Here is a 19488-nt window from a genome sequence, read left to right on the forward strand (position 1 = left end):
TGTCTATCTGTCTGTCTGTCTGTCTGTCTGTCTGTCTTTCTAACAGCTAGTTAGACTATCTGTCTGTCTATCTGTCTGTCTGTCTGTCTGTCTGTTGTCTGTCTCTATTTCCAACTAATTGTCTACTCTGTTGTCTGTCTGTCTATCTAACAGCAAGCTAGACTATCTGTCTGTCTGTCTGTCTGTCTAACAGCTAGCTAGACTATCTGTCTGTCTGTCTGCCTGTCTGTCTGTGTGTCTGTCTGTCTAACAGCTAGCTAGACTATCTGTCTGTCTGTCTGTCTGTCTGTCTGTCTGTCTGTCTGTCTGTCTGTCTGTCTAACAGCTAGCTAGACTATCTGTCTGTCTGCCTGTCTGTTTGACAGCTAGCTAGACTATCTGTCTGTCTGTCTGTCTAACAGCTAGCTAGACTATCTATCTGTCTGTCTGTCTGTCTAACAGCTAGCTAGACTGTCTGTCTGTCTGTCTGTCTGTCTGTCTAACAGCTAGCTAGACTATCTGTCTGTCTGCCTGTCTGTCTAACAGCTAGCTAGACTATCTGTCTGTCTGTCTAACAGCTAGCTAGACTATCGGTCTGTCTGTCTGTCTAACAGCTAGCTAGACTGTCTGTCTGTCTGTCTGTCTAACAGCTAGCTAGACTATCTGTCCAATCAGAGTTCTCTGTTCTGAGACTAAAACTACTTCTGAAGGTCCACATGTTCCACCAGAACCAGTTCCTTCCTGAGACTATTTAGCAGAGGCACCGTGGCTCCGTCTGGAGCTTAGCCCCGCCCCCACGACGACTGTGATTGGTTTAAAGAGATGCCAATAAACCAGAGCACGTTTCTCTCGGACGTTTTTGTTGATTTTTTTGGGATGTTTTTGTCGTTTTTTTCAGAGATTTTTTGGGATGTTTTTGTCTCGTGTCTCTGACTGTCTCTGACTGTCTCTTGTGTCTCTGACTGTCTCTGACTGTCTCTGACTGTCTCTTGTGTCTCTCGTGTCTCTGACTGTCTCTGACTGTCTCTTGTGTCTCTTGTCTCTCGTGTCTCTGACTGTCTCTGAATGTCTCTCGTGTCTCTGACTGTCTCTTGTGTCTCTCGTGTCTCTGACTGTCTCTGACTGTCTCTGACTGTCTCTGACTGTCTCTGACTGTCTCTTGTGTCTCTCGTGTCTCTGACTGTCTCTGACTGTCTCTGACTGTCTCTTGTGTCTCTTGTGTCTCTCGTGTCTCTGACTGTCTCTGACTGTCTCTGACTGTCTCTTGTGTCTCTCGTGTCTCTGACTGTCTCTGACTGTCTCTTGTGTCTCTGACTGTCTCTGACTGTCTCTGACTGTCTCTGACTGTCTCTTGTGTCTCTCGTGTCTCTGACTGTCTCTTGTGTCTCTTGTGTCTCTCGTGTCTCTGACTGTCTCTGACTGTCTCTGACTGTCTCTGACTGTCTCTTGTGTCTCTCGTGTCTCTGACTGTCTCTGACTGTCTCTTGTGTCTCTGACTGTCTCTGACTGTCTCTGACTGTCTCTTGTGTCTCTCGTGTCTCTGACTGTCTCTTGTGTCTCTCGTGTCTCTGACTGTCTCTGATTGTCTCTGAATGTCTCTCGTGTCTCTGACTGTCTCTCGTGTCTCTCGTGTCTCTAACGGTCTCTCGTGTCTCTGACTGTCTCTGATTGTCTCTAACTGTCTCTCGTGTCTCTAACTGTCTCTCGTGTCTCTCGTGTCTCTAACGGTCTCTTGTGTCTCTGACTGTCTCTCGTGTCTCTAACGGTCTCTCGTGTCTCTCGTGTCTCTAACGGTCTCTCGTGTCTCTCGTGTCCTGGCTCAGGTACCTGCAGGAGGTGGGGTACACCGACACCATCCTGGATGTGAAGTCTCAGCGAGTGCGAGCGCTGCTCGGTCTGACCGGAGACTCCGGAGACAGACCTTCGGAGAGGAGAGGCGAACTGATGGTCAACGGCACGGAGACGTCCTCCCCGAGGGACAGCGCCATGCTCAGGTTAGAGACCCGCCTAGTCCACGTAGTCCGCGTAGTCCACGTAGTCCGCGTAGTCCACGTAGTCCACGTAGTCCACGTCCACGACCTTCCACTTACGGGATTGCTCCGGTCCATTGTCAGCGCCATGTCCCCCGGATTCTGCGATATGTTTGGATGTTTTTGTCCAATTTTTTGGGACGTTTTTGACGCCTATGATGTCATTTGTATTTCATGTTCTTGTGAAACAAATGAACTAAACTAAAAACTACTCAGACCGCTCTCTTCTCTTCCCTTCTCTTCCCGTCCCCAGTAAACCGGAGATGTCGGACTCGGCCGGCGTGCTGGAGGCCTTTAAGTTCATAGAGAGCGCCGCGGCGGAGTTCAGCGATGAGGACGAGGACGAGGACAGCCAAGGACGGGACAGGACCGCCTTAGACGTGGCGACGGTAAGACCTTCACACGCTTCACTGGCGAGCTCACTCTGGTAAACACACAGAAATGAAATGGACAGAAAGGCCATGTCCATTCAAATCAACGCAGCAGAATGGTCAGTAGTAACGTTACGAGGCAGCGAGCAGGACCCACTACCGCTGGGTCTAACGTTAGCGCTCTGACCCACTACCGCTGGGTCTAACGTTAGCGGTCTAACGTTAGAGGTCTGCTGACCCACTACCGCTGGGTCTAACGTTAGTGGTCTAACATTAGCGGTCTAACATTAGCGGTCTAACATTAGTGGTCTAACATTAGCGGTCTAACGTTAGCGGTCTAACGTTAGCGGTCTAACGTTAGCGGTCTGCTGACCCACTACCGCTGGGTCTAACGTTAGCGGTCTAACGTTAGCGGTCTAACGTTAGAGGTCTGCTGACCCACTGCTGCTGGGTCTAACGTTAGTGGTCTAACATTAGTGGTCTAACGTTAGCGCTCTAACGTTAGCGCTCTAACGTTAGCGCTCTAACGTTAGTGGTCTGCTGACCCACTGCTGCTGGGTCTAACGTAAGTGGTCTGACCCACTGCTGCTGGGTCTAATGTTAGCGCTCTGACCCACTGCTGCTGGGTCTAACGTTAGCGGTCTGACCCACTGCTGCTGGGTCTAACGTTAGTGGTCTGACCCACTACTGCTGGGTCTAACGTTAGCGGTCTGACCCACTGCTGCTGGGTCTAACGTTAGCGCTCTGACCCACTGCTGCTGGGTCTAACGTTAGCGCTCTGACCCACTGCTGCTGGGTCTAATTTTAGTGGTCTGCTGACCCACTGCTGCTGGGTCTAACGTTAGCGCTCTGACCCACTGCTGCTGGGTCTAATGTTAGCGGTCTGACCCACTGCTGCTGGGTCTAATGTTAGTGGTCTGACCCACTACTGCTGGGTCTAACGTTAGCGGTCTGACCCACTGCTGCTGGGTCTAACGTTAGAGGTTTGACCCACTGCTGCTGGGTCTAATGTTAGAGGTCTGACCCACTGCTGCTGGGTCTAATGTTAGTGGTCTGCTGACCCACTGCTGCTGGGTCTAACGTTAGTGGTCTGACCCACTACTGCTGGGTCTAACGTTAGCGGTCTGACCCACTGCTGCTGGGTCTAATGTTAGCGCTCTGACCCACTGCTGCTGGGTCTAACGTTAGCGGTCTGACCCACTGCTGCTGGGTCTAACGTTAGTGGTCTGACCCACTACTGCTGGGTCTAACGTTAGCGGTCTGACCCACTGCTGCTGGGTCTAACGTTAGCGCTCTGACCCACTGCTGCTGGGTCTAATGTTAGTGGTCTGCTGACCCACTGCTGCTGGGTCTAACGTTAGCGCTCTGACCCACTGCTGCTGGGTCTAATGTTAGCGGTCTGACCCACTGCTGCTGGGTCTAATGTTAGTGGTCTGACCCACTACTGCTGGGTCTAACGTTAGCGGTCTGACCCACTGCTGCTGGGTCTAACGTTAGAGGTCTGACCCACTGCTGCTGGGTCTAATGTTAGAGGTCTGACCCACTGCTGCTGGGTCTAATGTTAGTGGTCTGCTGACCCACTGCTGCTGGGTCTAACGTTAGTGGTCTGACCCACTACTGCTGGGTCTAACGTTAGCGGTCTGACCCACTGCTGCTGGGTCTAACGTTAGTGGTCAGACCCACTGCTGCTGGGTCTAACGTTAGAGGTCTGACCCACTGCTGCTGGGTCTAATGTTAGTGGTCTGCTGACCCACTGCTGCTGGGTCTAACGTTAGTGGTCTGACCCACTACTGCTGGGTCTAACGTTAGCGGTCTGACCCACTGCTGCTGGGTCTAACGTTAGTGGTCTGTTGACCCACTGCTGCTGGGTCTAACATTAGTGGTCTGACCCACTGCTGCTGGGTCTAACGTTAGTGGTCTGACCCACTACTGCTGGGTCTAACGTTAGCGGTCTGACCCACTGCTGCTGGGTCTAACGTTAGTGGTCAGACCCACTGCTGCTGGGTCTAACGTTAGTGGTCAGACCCACTGCTGCTGGGTCTAACGTTAGAGGTCTGACCCACTGCTGCTGGGTCTAATGTTAGTGGTCTGCTGACCCACTGCTGCTGGGTCTAACGTTAGTGGTCTGACCCACTACTGCTGGGTCTAACGTTAGCGGTCTGACCCACTGCTGCTGGGTCTAACGTTAGTGGTCTGTTGACCCACTGCTGCTGGGTCTAACATTAGTGGTCTGACCCACTGCTGCTGGGTCTAACGTTAGTGGTCTGACCCACTGCTGCTGGGTCTAATGTTAGAGGTCTGACCCACTGCTGCTGGGTCTAACGTTAGTGGTCTGACCCACTGCTGCTGGGTCTAATGTTAGAGGTCTGACCCACTGCTGCTGGGTCTAACGTTAGTGGTCTGCTGACCCACTGCTGCTGGGTCTAACGTTAGTGGTCTGCTGACCCACTAACGTTAGTGGTCTGCTGACCCACTGCTGCTGGGTCTAATGTTAGTGGTCTGCTGACCCACTGCTGCTGGGTTTAACGTTAGTGGTCTGACCCACTACTGCTGGGTCGAACGTTAGCGGTCTGACCCACTGCTGCTGGGTCTAACGTTAGCGGTCTGACCCACTGCTGCTGGGTCTAACGTTAGCGGTCTGACCCACTGCTGCTGGGTCTAATGTTAGTGGTCTGACCCACTGCTGCTGGGTCTAACGTTAGTGGTCTGACCCACTGCTGCTGGGTCTAATGTTAGTGGTCTGTTGACCCACTGCTGCTGGGTCTAACGTTAGTGGTCTGACCCACTGCTGCTGGGTCTAACGTTAGCGGTCTGACCCACTGCTGCTGGGTCTAACGTTAGTGGTCTGCTGACCCACTGCTGCTGGGTCTAATGTTAGTGGTCTGCTGACCCACTGCTGCTGGGTCTAACGTTAGTGGTCTGACCCACTACTGCTGGGTCTAACGTTAGCGGTCTGACCCACTGCTGCTGGGTCTAACGTTAGCGGTCTGACCCACTACTGCTGGGTCGAACGTTAGCGGTCTGACCCACTGCTGCTGGGTCTAACGTTAGCGGTCTGACCCACTGCTGCTGGGTCTAACGTTAGTGGTCTGACCCACTGCTGCTGGGTCTAATGTTAGTGGTCTGACCCACTGCTGCTGGGTCTAACGTTAGTGGTCTGACCCACTGCTGCTGGGTCTAATGTTAGTGGTCTGTTGACCCACTGCTGCAGGGTCTAATGTTAGTGGTCTGACCCACTGCTGCTGGGTCTAATGTTAGTGGTCTGACCCACTGCTGCTGGGTCTAATGTTAGTGGTCTGACCCACTGCTGCTGGGTCTAATGTTAGTGGTCTGTTGACCCACTGCTGCTGGGTCTAATGTTAGTGGTCTGACCCACTGCTGCTGGGTCTAACGTTAGTGGTCTGACCCACTGCTGCTGGGTCTAATGTTAGTGGTCTGACCCACTGCTGCTGGGTCTAATGTTAGTGGTCTGACCCACTGCTGCTGGGTCTAACGTTAGCGGTCTGACCCACTGCTGCTGGGTCTAACGTTAGTGGTCTGCTGACCCACTGCTGCTGGGTCTAACGTTAGTGGTCTGACCCACTGCTGCTGGGTCTAACGTTAGCGGTCTGACCCACTGCTGCTGGGTCTAATGTTAGTGGTCTGCTGACCCACTGCTGCTGGGTCTAACGTTAGTGGTCTGCTGACCCACTGCTGCTGGGTCTAACGTTAGTGGTCTGCTGACCCACTGCTGCTGGGTCTAACGTTAGTGGTCTGCTGACCCACTGCTGCTGGGTCTAACGTTAGTGGTCTGACCCACTGCTGCTGGGTCTAACGTTAGAGGTCTGACCCACTGCTGCTGGGTCTAACGTTAGTGGTCTGCTGACCCACTGCTGCTGGGTCTAACGTTAGTGGTCTGCTGACCCACTGCTGCTGGGTCTAACGTTAGTGGTCTGCTGACCCACTGCTGCTGGGTGCACGTGAATGACGTCATCATGCATTCTTTATTCTTTCTCCTCACCATAGATATAGCTATGCTCCTCACTGTGTATTAGGCTTCTGAAAATGTGTCCCCCAGAACAGTGTACTTGAGTAGCCCTGCTGTAAACCCTCTGGTCAGTGAACAGCTCTTTTGCATATCCAGTGCAAAGAGCCACAGGCAATAAGAGGAATTGGGCCACCAAAAATGTACTATTGTGATGTATTTCTTTTTAAGGGTCTTGGAATTTGGCAATACATTTTTTTTGCTTTTTCTAAAGAAGGAAACTAGTCTTTTGTATATATACAAGCGACGGGTTTCCTTTTTTTTAGTAAACAGCAATAATAAATATATACTATTGCTGTTTACTAAGTATTTCTTACTAAGTATTTCTTATCCGATTACTCGATTAATCGATGGAATAATCGGTAGAATGTTCGATTACTAAAATAATCGATAGCTGCAGCCCTAGTCTAATGTTAGAGGTCTGCTGACCCACTGCTGCTGGGTCTAACATTAGCGGTCTAACGTTAGCGGTCTAACGTTAGCGGTCTAAAATTAGCGGTCTAACGTTAGCGGTCTAACGTTAGCGGTCTAACGTTAGCGGTCTAACGTTAGCGGTCTAACATTAGCGGTCTAACGTTAGTGGTCTAACATTAGCGGTCTAACATTTGCGGTCTAACGTTAGCGGTCTAACGTTAGCGGTCTAACGTTAGCGGTCTAACGTTAGCGGTCTAACGTTTGCGGTCTAACGTTAGTGGTCTAACGTTAGACCACTAACGTTAGTGGTCCACTAGTCTAAATCCTTGCTGTTCCACTTCCGGGATTGCTCTGGTGCTGCAGGAAATTCCACCTGATGCGTGTATTCTCGCGGATTTCCGTTTCCATCGGCTTTCATTTTCTGTTTGAATTTTAAACACCCAAATCAGAGTTCTCTGTTCTGAGACTAAAACTACTTCTGAAGGTCCACATGTTCCACCAAAACCAGTTCCTTCCTGAGACTATTTACCAGAGGCACCGTGGCTCCATCTGGAGCTTAGCCCCGCCCCCACGACGACTGTGATTGGTTTAAAGAAATGCCAATAAACACAGAGCACGTTTCTCTCCCATCCAGGAATGCTGTGTGTGGACTAGCCAGACCCTCCTCCGCAGCGTTGTGGAGGAAGGTCTGGCAAAGCGAGAAGTAAACTAAAGCTGTCAGACGATTTTGTAGTAAAATATACATTCATGTCATCATCTCAAAACTGATTCTGAGTCGTTATATATTAGCTGTTTGTTGACAATAAGAGGCCGATTTTGTAATGATCTCACCCTCCTCCCTCTTTGTAACTCTGCCAACAGATGGTGAGGAAGAAACAGCCGTCCACGGCGTCTTCGTCGGCGTCTGAGCTCAGCGACGACCCCGACACGGAGGAGGCTCTGAAGGGTTTCGACTTCTTGGCGAGTCCCGACGAGATGGACGGCTCGCCGGAGTACCGGAGCGGAGAAGACAGCGGAGAGTGGGGTGAGATATGTAAGGGTTAATGCCCTTCGAGGTGTCCATTGTCAGGTATTAATGGACTCCGAAGTCCATTACTACCTGACAATGGACACCTCGAAGGGCATTAACCCGCTTATACCATGGTCACTTGCCAAATAACACATTTTTAAAACATTAGTTCATATTTTAATTAGTTTTACAATCGAAATCTAAAGTTAATCCAAACAATAACTCAGTTTCCCTGGTTACGCCTGACGGTTTGACTAATACCTGGAACAATCATTCCCATCCATCAGGTTCTTATGCAATGCAAACGTTGTTCTCTCCACCAGGAATTAGGAAGAACCTTAGATACGACTTGCCTCCCTTAGCAACCGGAGATATTTATATAGTCCGCTCAGCTGATAGAACCCTTCAGTTTAGCTACGAGCCAGAAAGCTAACGCTACGCTAGCAAGATCCAAAGTCAATAACATTGTGTACAGTTGGCAATCAGTAAAAATAATTTGACAGTATGTTGAACAACAAGACAAGCTAGCTATCCAGCCATGTCATTGTCCCCAAAACAATATAACGACTTTTACGAAGAATTTGATTCGCGATGTGTAACGTTGCTGTCGGCTGCAGCGGCGCAGCCTGAAGCAGCGAGCTGAGATATGTGAGATAACGTTATTCTCTGTGAAACTGAGTCAGTCCAGAGGGCCAGTAGAACTTACTTCTTGCAGCCTGTGTGTTTTAGCGCCATCCTGTGGTGTCCAGAGGATGATTTGGAAATAATAAATCCACATTTCCTTTTTGATTTAATATAGCGCATTCATTTAGAACAGTAAACAGTCAGCTTCACCGGAACTCCTTTAGTAGGTGTCCTACATCACTTTTTAATGGACACCCTGCAGCCAATCAGAATCGAGTATTCACCCAGACCATGGTATAAATAAACTTTATTTCAGACCCAGGAGGAGCCTTATTACAATGAAAAAAGCACAAAAAGTAAGGAAACTTGTGTTTGGTAGATTATTTCTCTGTGGTAACAATGCTTTTTGGCAATAAATCTTATATACCGTTGGAAAGCCTGTTTAGTTCCCTTACAAATGGAGCTCCAGTTGGATCGTAGGGTCAAAGTGTGGAGAAGACGCGGAGAACGCCATGCTGATTGCTGCACCGATAGAGTAACACCTTTTGGTGGAGGCAGTGTGATGGTGCGGGGTGTGCACACTATGCTTGTTACACACACACACACACACACACACACACATGCAGAAGATTACAAATAAAAATATTAGGGTGCAAATCCTCCATCATAACAGCAATGCTCCAAGGTCCAAACGCGCCTGGCTTTTAAAGGGGATTTTGGGAATGGGAGATGCTCTCTGATTGGTTGATTGCATGTTACGCCCAAATCACAGTCCCGGAAGTGGCGTGGGTTCAAGGAGAGAAAAGCCTTCAGAGTCAGACCTGATCATATGTGTTTTCATAGCGCAGAGGCACACAGCCCACAACTGTGTTTTTAACTGAGTGTTCATCTCCAGTCTGTAAATAGAAAAGTCCGCAGAGGCTTCCCCTCTCGGGGTTTTTTTTGAACGCCTCTTGTGTGCGTCTGAGTCAAACTATCTGGTCTGTGAAGTGCTGAGTCACCAGCTGCGTAGGGGGGGGGGGGAGCTTTTGTCATTGGCCCAACGGCACTGAGTGCGTTGCTAAGAAACAGTAGAAAAAAAGGGGGATTTAGTGTAAACTGCGGGGGCTGCTGGGACCTTTATCTTGTAAAGAGTGTTTTTTATATATATATATAGACGGGAAATGCGTCAGCCTTGTGCTGCCACTCACTCAAGTCTTCTCTTTCTTTTGTAAATAAGAGGTTTGTGTGTTTTAATTGCTCCATGGTGTTTTAAAGCGGCCATATAATGCTCCTTTTCAGGTTCGTAATTGTATTTTAGAGGTTGTACCGGTCCAGAATAGGTTTACATGGTTTAATTATCAAAAAACACCATATTTTAGTCGTACTGCACATTGCTGCAGCTCCTCTTTTCACCCTGTGTGTTGAGCAATCTGTTTTAGCTACAGAGTGAGACATCTCACTTGTATACTATCTTTGTTGTCAGTCGCACATGCTCAGTAGCTAGGTAAGACTACATGCTCAGTAGCTAGGTAAGACTACATGCTCAGTAGTTAGGTAAGGACTACATGTTCAGTAGCTAGGTAAGGACTACATGCTCAGTAGCTAGGTAAGGACTACATGTTCAGTAGCTAGGTAAGACTACATGCTCAGTAGCTAGGTAAGACTACATGTTCAGTAGCTAGGTAAGACTACATGCTCAGTAGCTAGGTAAGACTACATGCTCAGTAGTTAGGTAAGGACTACATGTTCAGTAGCTAGGTAAGACTACATGCTCAGTAGCAAGGTAAGACTACATGTTCAGTAGCTAGGTAAGACTACATGCTCAGTAGCTAGGTAAGGACTACATGCTCAGTAGTTAGGTAAGGACTACATGTTCAGTAGCTAGGTAAGACTACATGCTCAGTAGCAAGGTAAGACTACATGTTCAGTAGCTAGGTAAGACTACATGCTCAGTAGCTAGGTAAGGACTACATGTTCAGTAGCTAGGTAAGACTACATGCTCAGTAGCTAGGTAAGACTACATGCTCAGTAGTTAGGTAAGGACTATGCTCAGTAGCTAGGTAAGGACTACATGCTCAGTAGCTAGGTAAGACTACATGCTCAGTAGCTAGGTAAGGACTATGCTCAGTAGCTAGGTAAGACTACATGCTCAGTAGCTAGGTAAGGACTACATGCTCAGTAGCTAGGTAAGACTACATGCTCAGTAGCTAGGTAAGGACTACATGTTCAGTAGCTAGGTAAGACTACATGCACAGTAGCTAGGTAAGGACTACATGCTCAGTAGCTAGGTAAGACTACATGCTCAGTAGCGCGAGTAAGACTACATGCTCAGTAGCCGTAGGTAAGGACTACATGTTCAGTAGCTAGGTAAGACTACATGCTCAGTAGCTACCGGTAAGGGACTACATGCTCAGTAGCTAGGTAAGACTACATGCTCAGTAGCTAGGTAAGGACTACATGCTCAGTAGCTAGGTAAGACTACATGCTCAGTAGCTAGGTAAGGACTAAATGCTCAGTAGCTAGGTAAGACTACATGCTCAGTAGCTAGGTAAGACTACATGCTCAGTAGCTAGGTAAGGACTACATGTGCTCAGTAGCTAGGTAAGACTACATGCTCAGTAGCTAGGTAAGGACTACATGCTCAGTAGCTAGGTAAGACTACATGCTCAGTAGCTAGGTAAGGACTACATGCTCAGTAGCTAGGTAAGACTACATGCTCAGTAGCTAGGTAAAGACTACATGCTCAGTAGCTAGGTAAGACTACATGCTCAGTAGCTAGGTAAGGACTACATGCTCAGTAGCTAGGTAAGACTACATGCTCAGTAGCTAGGTAAGGACTACATGCTCAGTAGCTAGGTAAGACTACATGCTCAGTAGCTAGGTAAGACTACATGCTCAGTAGCTAGGTAAGACTACATGCTCAGTAGCTAGGTAAGACTACATGCTCAGTAGCTAGGTAAGGACTACATGCTCAGTAGCTAGGTAAGACTACATGCTCAGTAGCTAGGTAAGACTACATGCTCAGTAGCTAGGTAAGGACTACATGCTCAGTAGCTAGGTAAGACTACATGCTCAGTAGCTAGGTAAGGACTACATGAGCTAGCTAACTGTTTCTCTAACTTCAGTCAGTACAAAGGCAGGATTAGCCGTGAGACTTCTTCTAAACGAGGGCGCACTTCACACTTTTGCGTTGAATCCCTGCAGAACAGGGACATGGAAGTAGTTCTTTTGTAGATTTTGGTGAACTAGTGTGTTTTGTAGCAGTGTTTTGCCAATGAGAACAAGCTAGCATGCTAGCGCCAGCTAAGGTTAGCCCCTTTCGTCTCGGCTAGTGACGTAGAAAGCCGTGCAGATTTTGACCAGCTCACCCGGAGACTGAAGGCAGGACACATTCAGAAACCGTATCTCACTCATAACAGCAAGTTTGTATGCGTGTGGAAGCACCAGAGACACAAAATAACACCCCAAATCCCAGAAAAATTGTTTTTTTTTCATAATATGGGCACTTTAAGCCCCCAACGTTGACTTCAAGGCACCTAACCCTAACCATTGCCTAATCCTAGTGTCTTCCAGGCGGGTTAATTAGCCGTCGGGTTGGTGTGTCAGGGGCTTAATACAAAGATTTCAGGTTTACACCTATTGTTTACTCCTCCTTTCTCTCCCCCCTCCTCCCCCTGCTGGCCTATAGAGAAGGATGACCTGTCCCCTGGGGGGGAACTGTCCTGGGACGTGGACCAGGGGCTAATCGCCCAGCTCAAGGAGCAGTACAGGAAGGAACGCAAGGGCAAGAAGGGGGTGAAGAGTAAGTCCTGAACCTCTCTCCTCATCCTCTTTATACTTTCTGTTCCTCTGTCTCTCTTTGTTGTTGTTTTTTCTGTTTTCTCTCCTATACTATACTTTAGTTTAAAGTAGAGCCCAATAGTTTCTGTGATAACACGATGATGGATGGATGGATTCGCGAAATTGAGAATCTGACAAAAGCTATAAGACAGATTCCATAGGGGCCCTCTTTCAACCTGGGCCCTATTTTCCTATGTTTATGGTTTTAAGTGACTGATGGGAATAACAATCTTTGAACTGGTCCGGTATTAAGCGAGAACGCTGTAACCGGCAGCCACAGACTAGGCTGCAATGTAACCCTATGGGGCAAATGTTCAGCGTCAATTTGGTCCACTAGAAGTGCTGTTTGTTGCCGCTGACAGACTCAGATTATTATTCTAAGTGTCTGGCAACATTATGGGATGGATCCCTACAGAGATAGACCTTTAAAAACCTCTTTGAGACCTTTCTGTTTAACCAGAAACAGCTCTGAAGTCGCTAACGCTAAACCCACCAGACTCCATGTAAATAATCAGGACTTTTAGCGTGTATAGAGCCAGCATATCTTCACATGTAAATCAGTAAACTATGTGTTTATTTCAACCAAAACTAGAGTTGTGATGGTTGGAACAGTGGAAAGACGACCCAAAAACATCTTTTTATAGTTTTATTTTGATTCTGTCGACTGTGAATGAAGTGTATTTTACTTATTTATTTACATGGAGTCTGGTGGGTTTAGCGAACGCAATTTCGTGGATGTTTTTATATTTAAAAAAAGGATCTTACTCTTTAACAGAAAGGTTGACCTCGAGTCAAAACCTAGAGTTGTGATGGTTGGAAAACTGGAAAGAAAGTGGAAAGATGGATGGACAGACAGACAGTACCCTGACAGTACCTAGGTAAGGACTACTAGCCAGTCAGAAGTAGAGTATGAGGGCGGGCCCTGACAGTACCTAGGTAAGGACTACTAGCCAGTTAGAAGCAGAGTATGAGAGCGTGCCCTGACAGTACCTAGGTAAGGACTACTAGCCAGTCAGAAGTAGAGTATGAGGGCGGGCCCTGACAGTACCTAGGTAAGGACTACTAGCCAGTCAGAAGCAGAGTATGAGAGCGTGCCCTGACAGTACCTAGGTAAGGACTACTAGCCAGTCAGAAGTAGAGTATGAGGGCGGGCCCTGACAGTACCTAGGTAAGGACTACTAGCCAGTCAGAAGCAGAGTATGAGGGCGTGCCCTGACAGTACCTAGGTAAGGACTACTAGCCAGTCAGAAGCAGAGTATGAGGGCGTGCCCTGACAGTACCTATGTAAGGACTACTAGCCAGTCAGAAGCAGAGTATGAGGGCCCTGACAATACCTAGGTAAGGACTACTAGCCAGTCAGAAGCAGAGTATGAGGGCGTGCCCTGACAGTACCTAGGTAAGGACTACTAGCCAGTCAGAAGCAGAGTATGAGGGTGTGCCCTGACAGTACCTAGGGTAAGGACTACTAGCCAGTCAGAAGCAGAGTATGAGGGCCCTGACAATACCTAGGTAAGGACTACTAGCCAGTCAGAAGCACAGTAAGGGGTGGCGCCTGACAGTAGCTAGGTAAGGACTACTAGCCAGTCAGAAGCAGAGTATGAGGGAGTGCCCTGACAGTACATAGGTAAGGACTACTAGCCAGTCAGAAGCAGAGTATGAGGGCGTGCCGTGACAGTACCTAGGTAAGGACTACTAGCCAGTTAGAAGCAGAGTATGAGGGCCTGCCCAGGCGTACCTAGGTAAGGACTACTAGCCAGTCAGAAGCAGAGTATGAGGGTGTGCCCTGACAGTACCTAGGTAAGGACTACTAGCCAGTCAGAAGCAGAGTATGAGGGCGTGTCCTGACAGTACCTAGGTAAGGACAACTAGCCAGTCAATAGCAGAGTATGAGGGCGGGCCCTGACAGTACCTAGGTAAGGACAACTAGCCAGTCAGAAGCAGAGTATGAGGGCGGGCCCTGACAGTAGCTAGGTAAGGACTACTAGCCAGTCAGAAGCAGAGTATGAGGGAGTGCCCTGACAGTACATAGGTAAGGACTACTAGCCAGTCAGAAGCAGAGTATGAGGGCGTGCCCTGACAGTACCTAGGTAAGGACTACTAGCCAGTTAGAAGCAGAGTATGAGGGCGTGCCCTGACAGTACCTAGGTAAGGACTACTAGCCAGTCAGAAGCAGAGTATGAGGGTGTGCCCTGACAGTACCTAGGTAAGGACTACTAGCCAGTCAGAAGCAGAGTATGAGGGTGTGCCCTGACAGTACCTAGGTAAGGACTACTAGCCAGTCAGAAGCAGAGTATGAGGGTGTGCCCTGACAGTACCTAGGTAAGGACTACTAGCCAGTCAGAAGCAGAGTATGAGGGTGTGTCCTGACAGTACCTAGGTAAGGACAACTAGCCAGTCAGAAGCAGAGTATGAGGGCGGGCCCTGACAGTACCTAGGTAAGGACAACTAGCCAGTCCACTGGCCAGTACACTATGCTTGTTACACACACAGGGACACACAGCAGCACACACACATGCAGAAGATTACAAATTAAAAAATTAGGGTGCAAATCCTTCATCATAACAGCAATGCTCCAAGGTCCAAACGCGCCTGGCTTTTAAAGAGAATGGGAGCTGCTCTCTGATTGGTTGATTGCATGTTACACCCAAAACACACCTTTGATTAATGAAGACACTAAGGACAACCCTTTAGGACCAGGCGCCCGGCGCACAGACCCTTTTTACCGCCATCAAACTAGCAAAAGTGGATTTGGACACGCCCTAAACACACCTGCACCAGGCGCTCCATGGCGTGCGCTCAGATCGTTAGAATAGGACCCTTAAATCCTTCGTCGTGCTAATGTCTGTTTCTATCTTTCTCTCCTAAACTCCTTCTTCCTACGTTGTTGCCCTTCTTCCTCCTGACTCCATGTTTCTGTTTCCTCCTCTGATTTGTGTCTCCCTTCTCTTCCTCCTCCAGGACCAAACCGGTCCAAGCTGCAGGACATGCTGGCTAACCTGCGGGACGCCGAGGAGCTTCCCTCCATGCAGCCGCCCGTAACGCCCCCGTCCCGCCCGCCGGTCCCCAGACTCAATGAGCACGAACTGGGACGCCCCGAAGACGGTAACCTGTCCTCCTTTTTTGGCAGTCCTTGGCAGTCTTTGGCAGTCTTTAGCAGTCTTTGACATTCTTTGGCATTCTTTAGCAGTCTTATGCAGTCTTAAGCAGGCCTTTGGCAGTCTTTAGCAGTCTTTAGAAGTCCTTGGCAGTCTTTAGCAGTCTTAAGCAGTCTTTGGCATTCTTTAGCAGTCTTTGGCATTCTTTAGCAGCCTTTGGCAGTCTTTGGCAGTCTTTAGCAGCCTTTGGCAGTCTTTGGCAGTCTTTAGCAGTCTTTGGCAGTCTTTGGCAGTCTTTAGCAGTCTTTGACAGTCTTTGGCATTCTTTAGCAGTCTTTGGCATTCTTTGGTAGTCTTTAGCAGTCTTTGGCAGTCTTTAGCAGTCTTTGACAGTCTTTGGCATTCTTTAGCAGTCTTTGACAGTCTCTGGCTGTCTTTAGCTGTCTTTGGCAGTCTTTGTCAATGTTTGGCAGTCATATGGCAGTCTTTGGCGGTCCTTAGCGCTGCCTGCTGTTATAGAGATGTATTACGTCTCGTCTCCTCTCGTCTTTTTGGTCTGTTCTGTGGCAGTTTTTTGGACCTTGGGGACGCGACTGATCACATCGACGGGGTTTTCTGTCAACGGTCGCCCGTCAGCTATATGTGTCTACACCATTAGGCAGTTTTTGGCAGTCTTAGGCAGTCTTTGGCTGTCTTTGACAGTCTTTGGCAGTCTTTAGCAGTCTTTGACAGTCTTTGGCATTCTTTAGCAGTCTTTGTCAGTCTTAGGCAGTCTTTGTCAGTCTTAGGCAGTCTTTGACAGTCTTTGACAGTCTTTGGCAGTCTTTAGCAGTCTTTGGCAGTCTTTGGCATTCTTTAGCAGTCTTTGGCAGTCTTTGGCAGTCTTAAGCAGCCTTTGGCTGTCTTTAGAAGTCTTTGACAGACTTTGGCATTCTTTAGCAGTCTTTGGCAGTCTTAAGCAGTCTTTGGCAGTCTTTGGCAGTCTTAAGCAGCCTTTGGCTGTCTTTAGAAGTCTTTGACAGACTTTGGCATTCTTTAGCAGTTTTTGGCAGTCTTAGGCAGTCTTAAGCAGTCTTAAGCAGTCTTTGGCAGTCTTAAGCAGTCTTAAGCAGTCTTTAGCAGTCTTTGGCATTCTTAAGCAGTCTTAAGCAGTCTTAAGCAGTCTTTGGCAGTCTTAAGCAGTCTTTAGCAGTCTTTAGCAGTCTTTGACAGTCTTTGGCAGTCTTAAGCAGTCTTTAGCAGTCTTTGGCAGTCTTTGACAGTCTTTGGCAGTCTTTGGCAGTCTTTAGCAGTCTTTGGCAGTCTTTGACAGTCTTTGGCAGTCTTTGGCAGTCTTTAGCAGTCTTTGTCAATGTTTGTCTTGACCCGACTGCGTCCTGTTTTGTGTCCGTAGAAGCGATGACCTTCCTGCCGTCGTCGGGGAAGTCCTTCATCCTGGGCCGGGTGGACGAGGCGGTCTCTAACGAGCTGGGACTGGGAGAACTGGCCGGGCTCACGGTCGCCAACGAGGCAGACAGCCTGGCGTACGACGTGAGTCAACAGTCTTCTTCGCCCGGCCATCTTCCTTATTTCCATCTGCTCCCTCCCTTCCTTTCTTCCTTCCTCCATCCCTTCCTCCATTCCATCCCTCCGTCTCTCCCTTCCTTCCTCCCTCCTCCCTTCCCTCCGTCCTTCCTTCCTCCCTCCCTCCTTCCTCCTCCCTGTCCCTCCTCCTCCCTCCCTCCTTCCCTCCCTCCCTCCCATCATCCCTCTTCCTCCACATCCCTCTGTCCCTCCTCCCTGTCCCTCCCTCCCTCTCTGTCCCTCCCTCCCTCCTCCCACCCTTCCTCCCTCCCCCCTCCCTCCCCTATCCCTCCATCCCTCCCTCCCTCCTCTGTCCCTCCCTCCCTCCTCCCACCCTTCCTCCCTCCCCTCCCCTCCCCTGTCCCTCCATCCCTCCCTCCCCTGTCCCTCCATCCCTCCTCCCACCCTTCCTCCCTCCCCCTCTCCCTCCCCTGTCCCTCCCCCCCTCCTCTGTCCCTCCCTCCCTCCTCCCACCCTTCCTCCCTCCCTCCCCCCTCCCTCCTCCCACCCTTCCTCCCCCCCCCCTCCCTCCCCTCCTGTAGATCTCCAGCAGCCAGGACGCCCTGAGGAAGACCTGGAACCCTAAGTTCACCCTGCGGAGCCACTTTGACTCGGTGCGGAGCCTGGCCTTCCACCCGGTGGAGCCGATCCTGGTCACCGCGTCCGAGGATCACACCCTCAAACTGTGGAACCTGCAGAAGACCGCGCCCGCCAAGAAGTCAGACTTTTAACATATCCATCCTTTCATTCACAGACTGTACATTTACATCAACTGCATTAAAGGTCCCATATAGGGGGTGGGGCGGCTGTGGCTCAGTGGTAGCACGGTCGCCTGCCAATCGGAAGGCTGGTGGTTCGATCCCTGGCCCTATAGTCCCATGTCGAAGTGTCCTTGGGCAAGACACTGAACCCTGAGTTGCCTCCGATGCTGAGCATCGGAGTGTAAATGTGTGTGAGTGTTTATCTGATGAGCAGGTGGCACCTTGTACGGCAGCCTCGGCCACAACGTACGAATGTGTGTGAATGGTGAATGGTTCCTGTACTATGTAAAAGCGCTTTGAGTAGTCGTTAAGACTAGAAAAGCGCTATATAAAAACAGTCCATTTACATATTGTTAAGGAGTCTTGTTGGATTATAAAGCAGGTCAAGGTGCTTTTATAAATACTGTGAAAGTGTCAAAACGCTTAATCCGCAGAGTAATGCATACCGCCCCGTATTCAGAAACTGTGCTGTCACTCAGCACATTGATGCCACATCAAGACCTGGAATTTTATCATTTTAGGGGCAAGACCACTTTGTCTGGTGTCAATTTTTGAAGGCACAAAGGCCAATTACCAGGGCAGCAAGGGCATTAAATAGACATATTAGTCTAAGGGCCTTATTTCAACGATCTAAGCGCCTGGTGCAGGTGTGTTTAGGGCGTGTCCAAATCCACTTTTGCTAGTTTGACGGCTGTAAAAAGGGTCTGTGCGCGCCAGGTGCCTGGTCCTAAAGGGTTGTCCTTAGTGTCTTCATTAATCAGAGGTGTGTTTTGGGCGTAACATGCAATCAACCAATCAGAGATCATCTCCCATTCATCAACCAATCAGAGATCATCTCCCATTCCCTTTAAAAGCCAGGTGCGGTTGGACCTTGGAGCATTGCTGTTATGATGGAGGATTTGCACCGTAATATTTTTATTTGTAATCTTCTGCATGTGTGTGTGTGTGTGTGTGTGTGTGTGTGTGTGTGTGTGTGTGTGTGTGTGTGTTTTTGTGTGCTGCTGTGCGTCCCTGTGTGTGTAACAAGCATAGTGTTAACTCGCATTTTACTAATGCTCTGTTAAAATAACAATGAAATGCTGCGCTATTGACTTCAGACCAGGTTTTTGTTGGTCAATGGCGCGATCACTTCCCGCTGCCTCAAGATAGCAATACTCCCAGAATGCACCTGAACACACCTCCCTTTAAGACCAGCACGCCCAGAATGCACCTGAACACACCTCCCTTCGATTGACTCCCTGACGAAGGCTTGTATGCCGAAACGCGTTGGAGTACTTTAAGATTTATGATGACCAAGCCATAAATAAAGGCTTAGTATTTTTCTAAAAGAGAGTGCCTTGGAGTTTCCTTATTGGTTTCTACACCTCCCTGTAAGACCAGCACGCCCAGAATGCACCTGAACACACCTCCCTGTAAGACCAGCACGCCCAGAATGCACCTGAACACACCTCCCTGTAAGACCAGCATGCCCAGAATGCACCTGAACACACCTCCCTGTAAGACCAGCACGCCCAGAATGCACCTGAACACACCTCCCTGTAAGACCAGCATGCCCAGAATGCACCTGAACACACCTCCCTGTAAGACCAGCACGCCCAGAATGCACCTGAACATGTTTTAACACAGTCCTCTTTAAATGAACCAAACTCAGTCTTCTTAAAGAGGACCAAAAACTGGGCCAACAGAAAAGGGACTCAGTCATTTTTGTGAGTCCACGGACACAGAGGGTGAATACAGGTATATTCAAGACAGTATGAGAAAAATAATGTTTTTTTTTTAACATTACAGCATTGTAA

General features: G+C 49.0%; 1 protein-coding gene across 1 annotated transcript in view; it reads left to right on the forward strand.

Moving 5' to 3' along the window:
* Positions 1-1802: 1802 nt before the first annotated feature.
* Positions 1803-19488, forward strand: part of LOC120563544 (striatin-like) — a gene marked incomplete at its 5' end in the record, with an annotated part of 20930 nt that continues 3244 nt past the window's right edge. The window contains 7 exon segments of the mRNA XM_039807772.1: positions 1803-1973; positions 2263-2398; positions 7680-7842; positions 12122-12235; positions 15232-15375; positions 16762-16898; positions 17474-17649. Coding sequence (XP_039663706.1) covers positions 1924-1973; positions 2263-2398; positions 7680-7842; positions 12122-12235; positions 15232-15375; positions 16762-16898; positions 17474-17649 — 920 coding nt within the window.

The sequence above is a fragment of the Perca fluviatilis genome, chromosome 1 (assembly GCF_010015445.1).
Source record: "Perca fluviatilis chromosome 1, GENO_Pfluv_1.0, whole genome shotgun sequence".
NCBI lineage: Eukaryota > Metazoa > Chordata > Actinopteri > Perciformes > Percidae > Perca > Perca fluviatilis.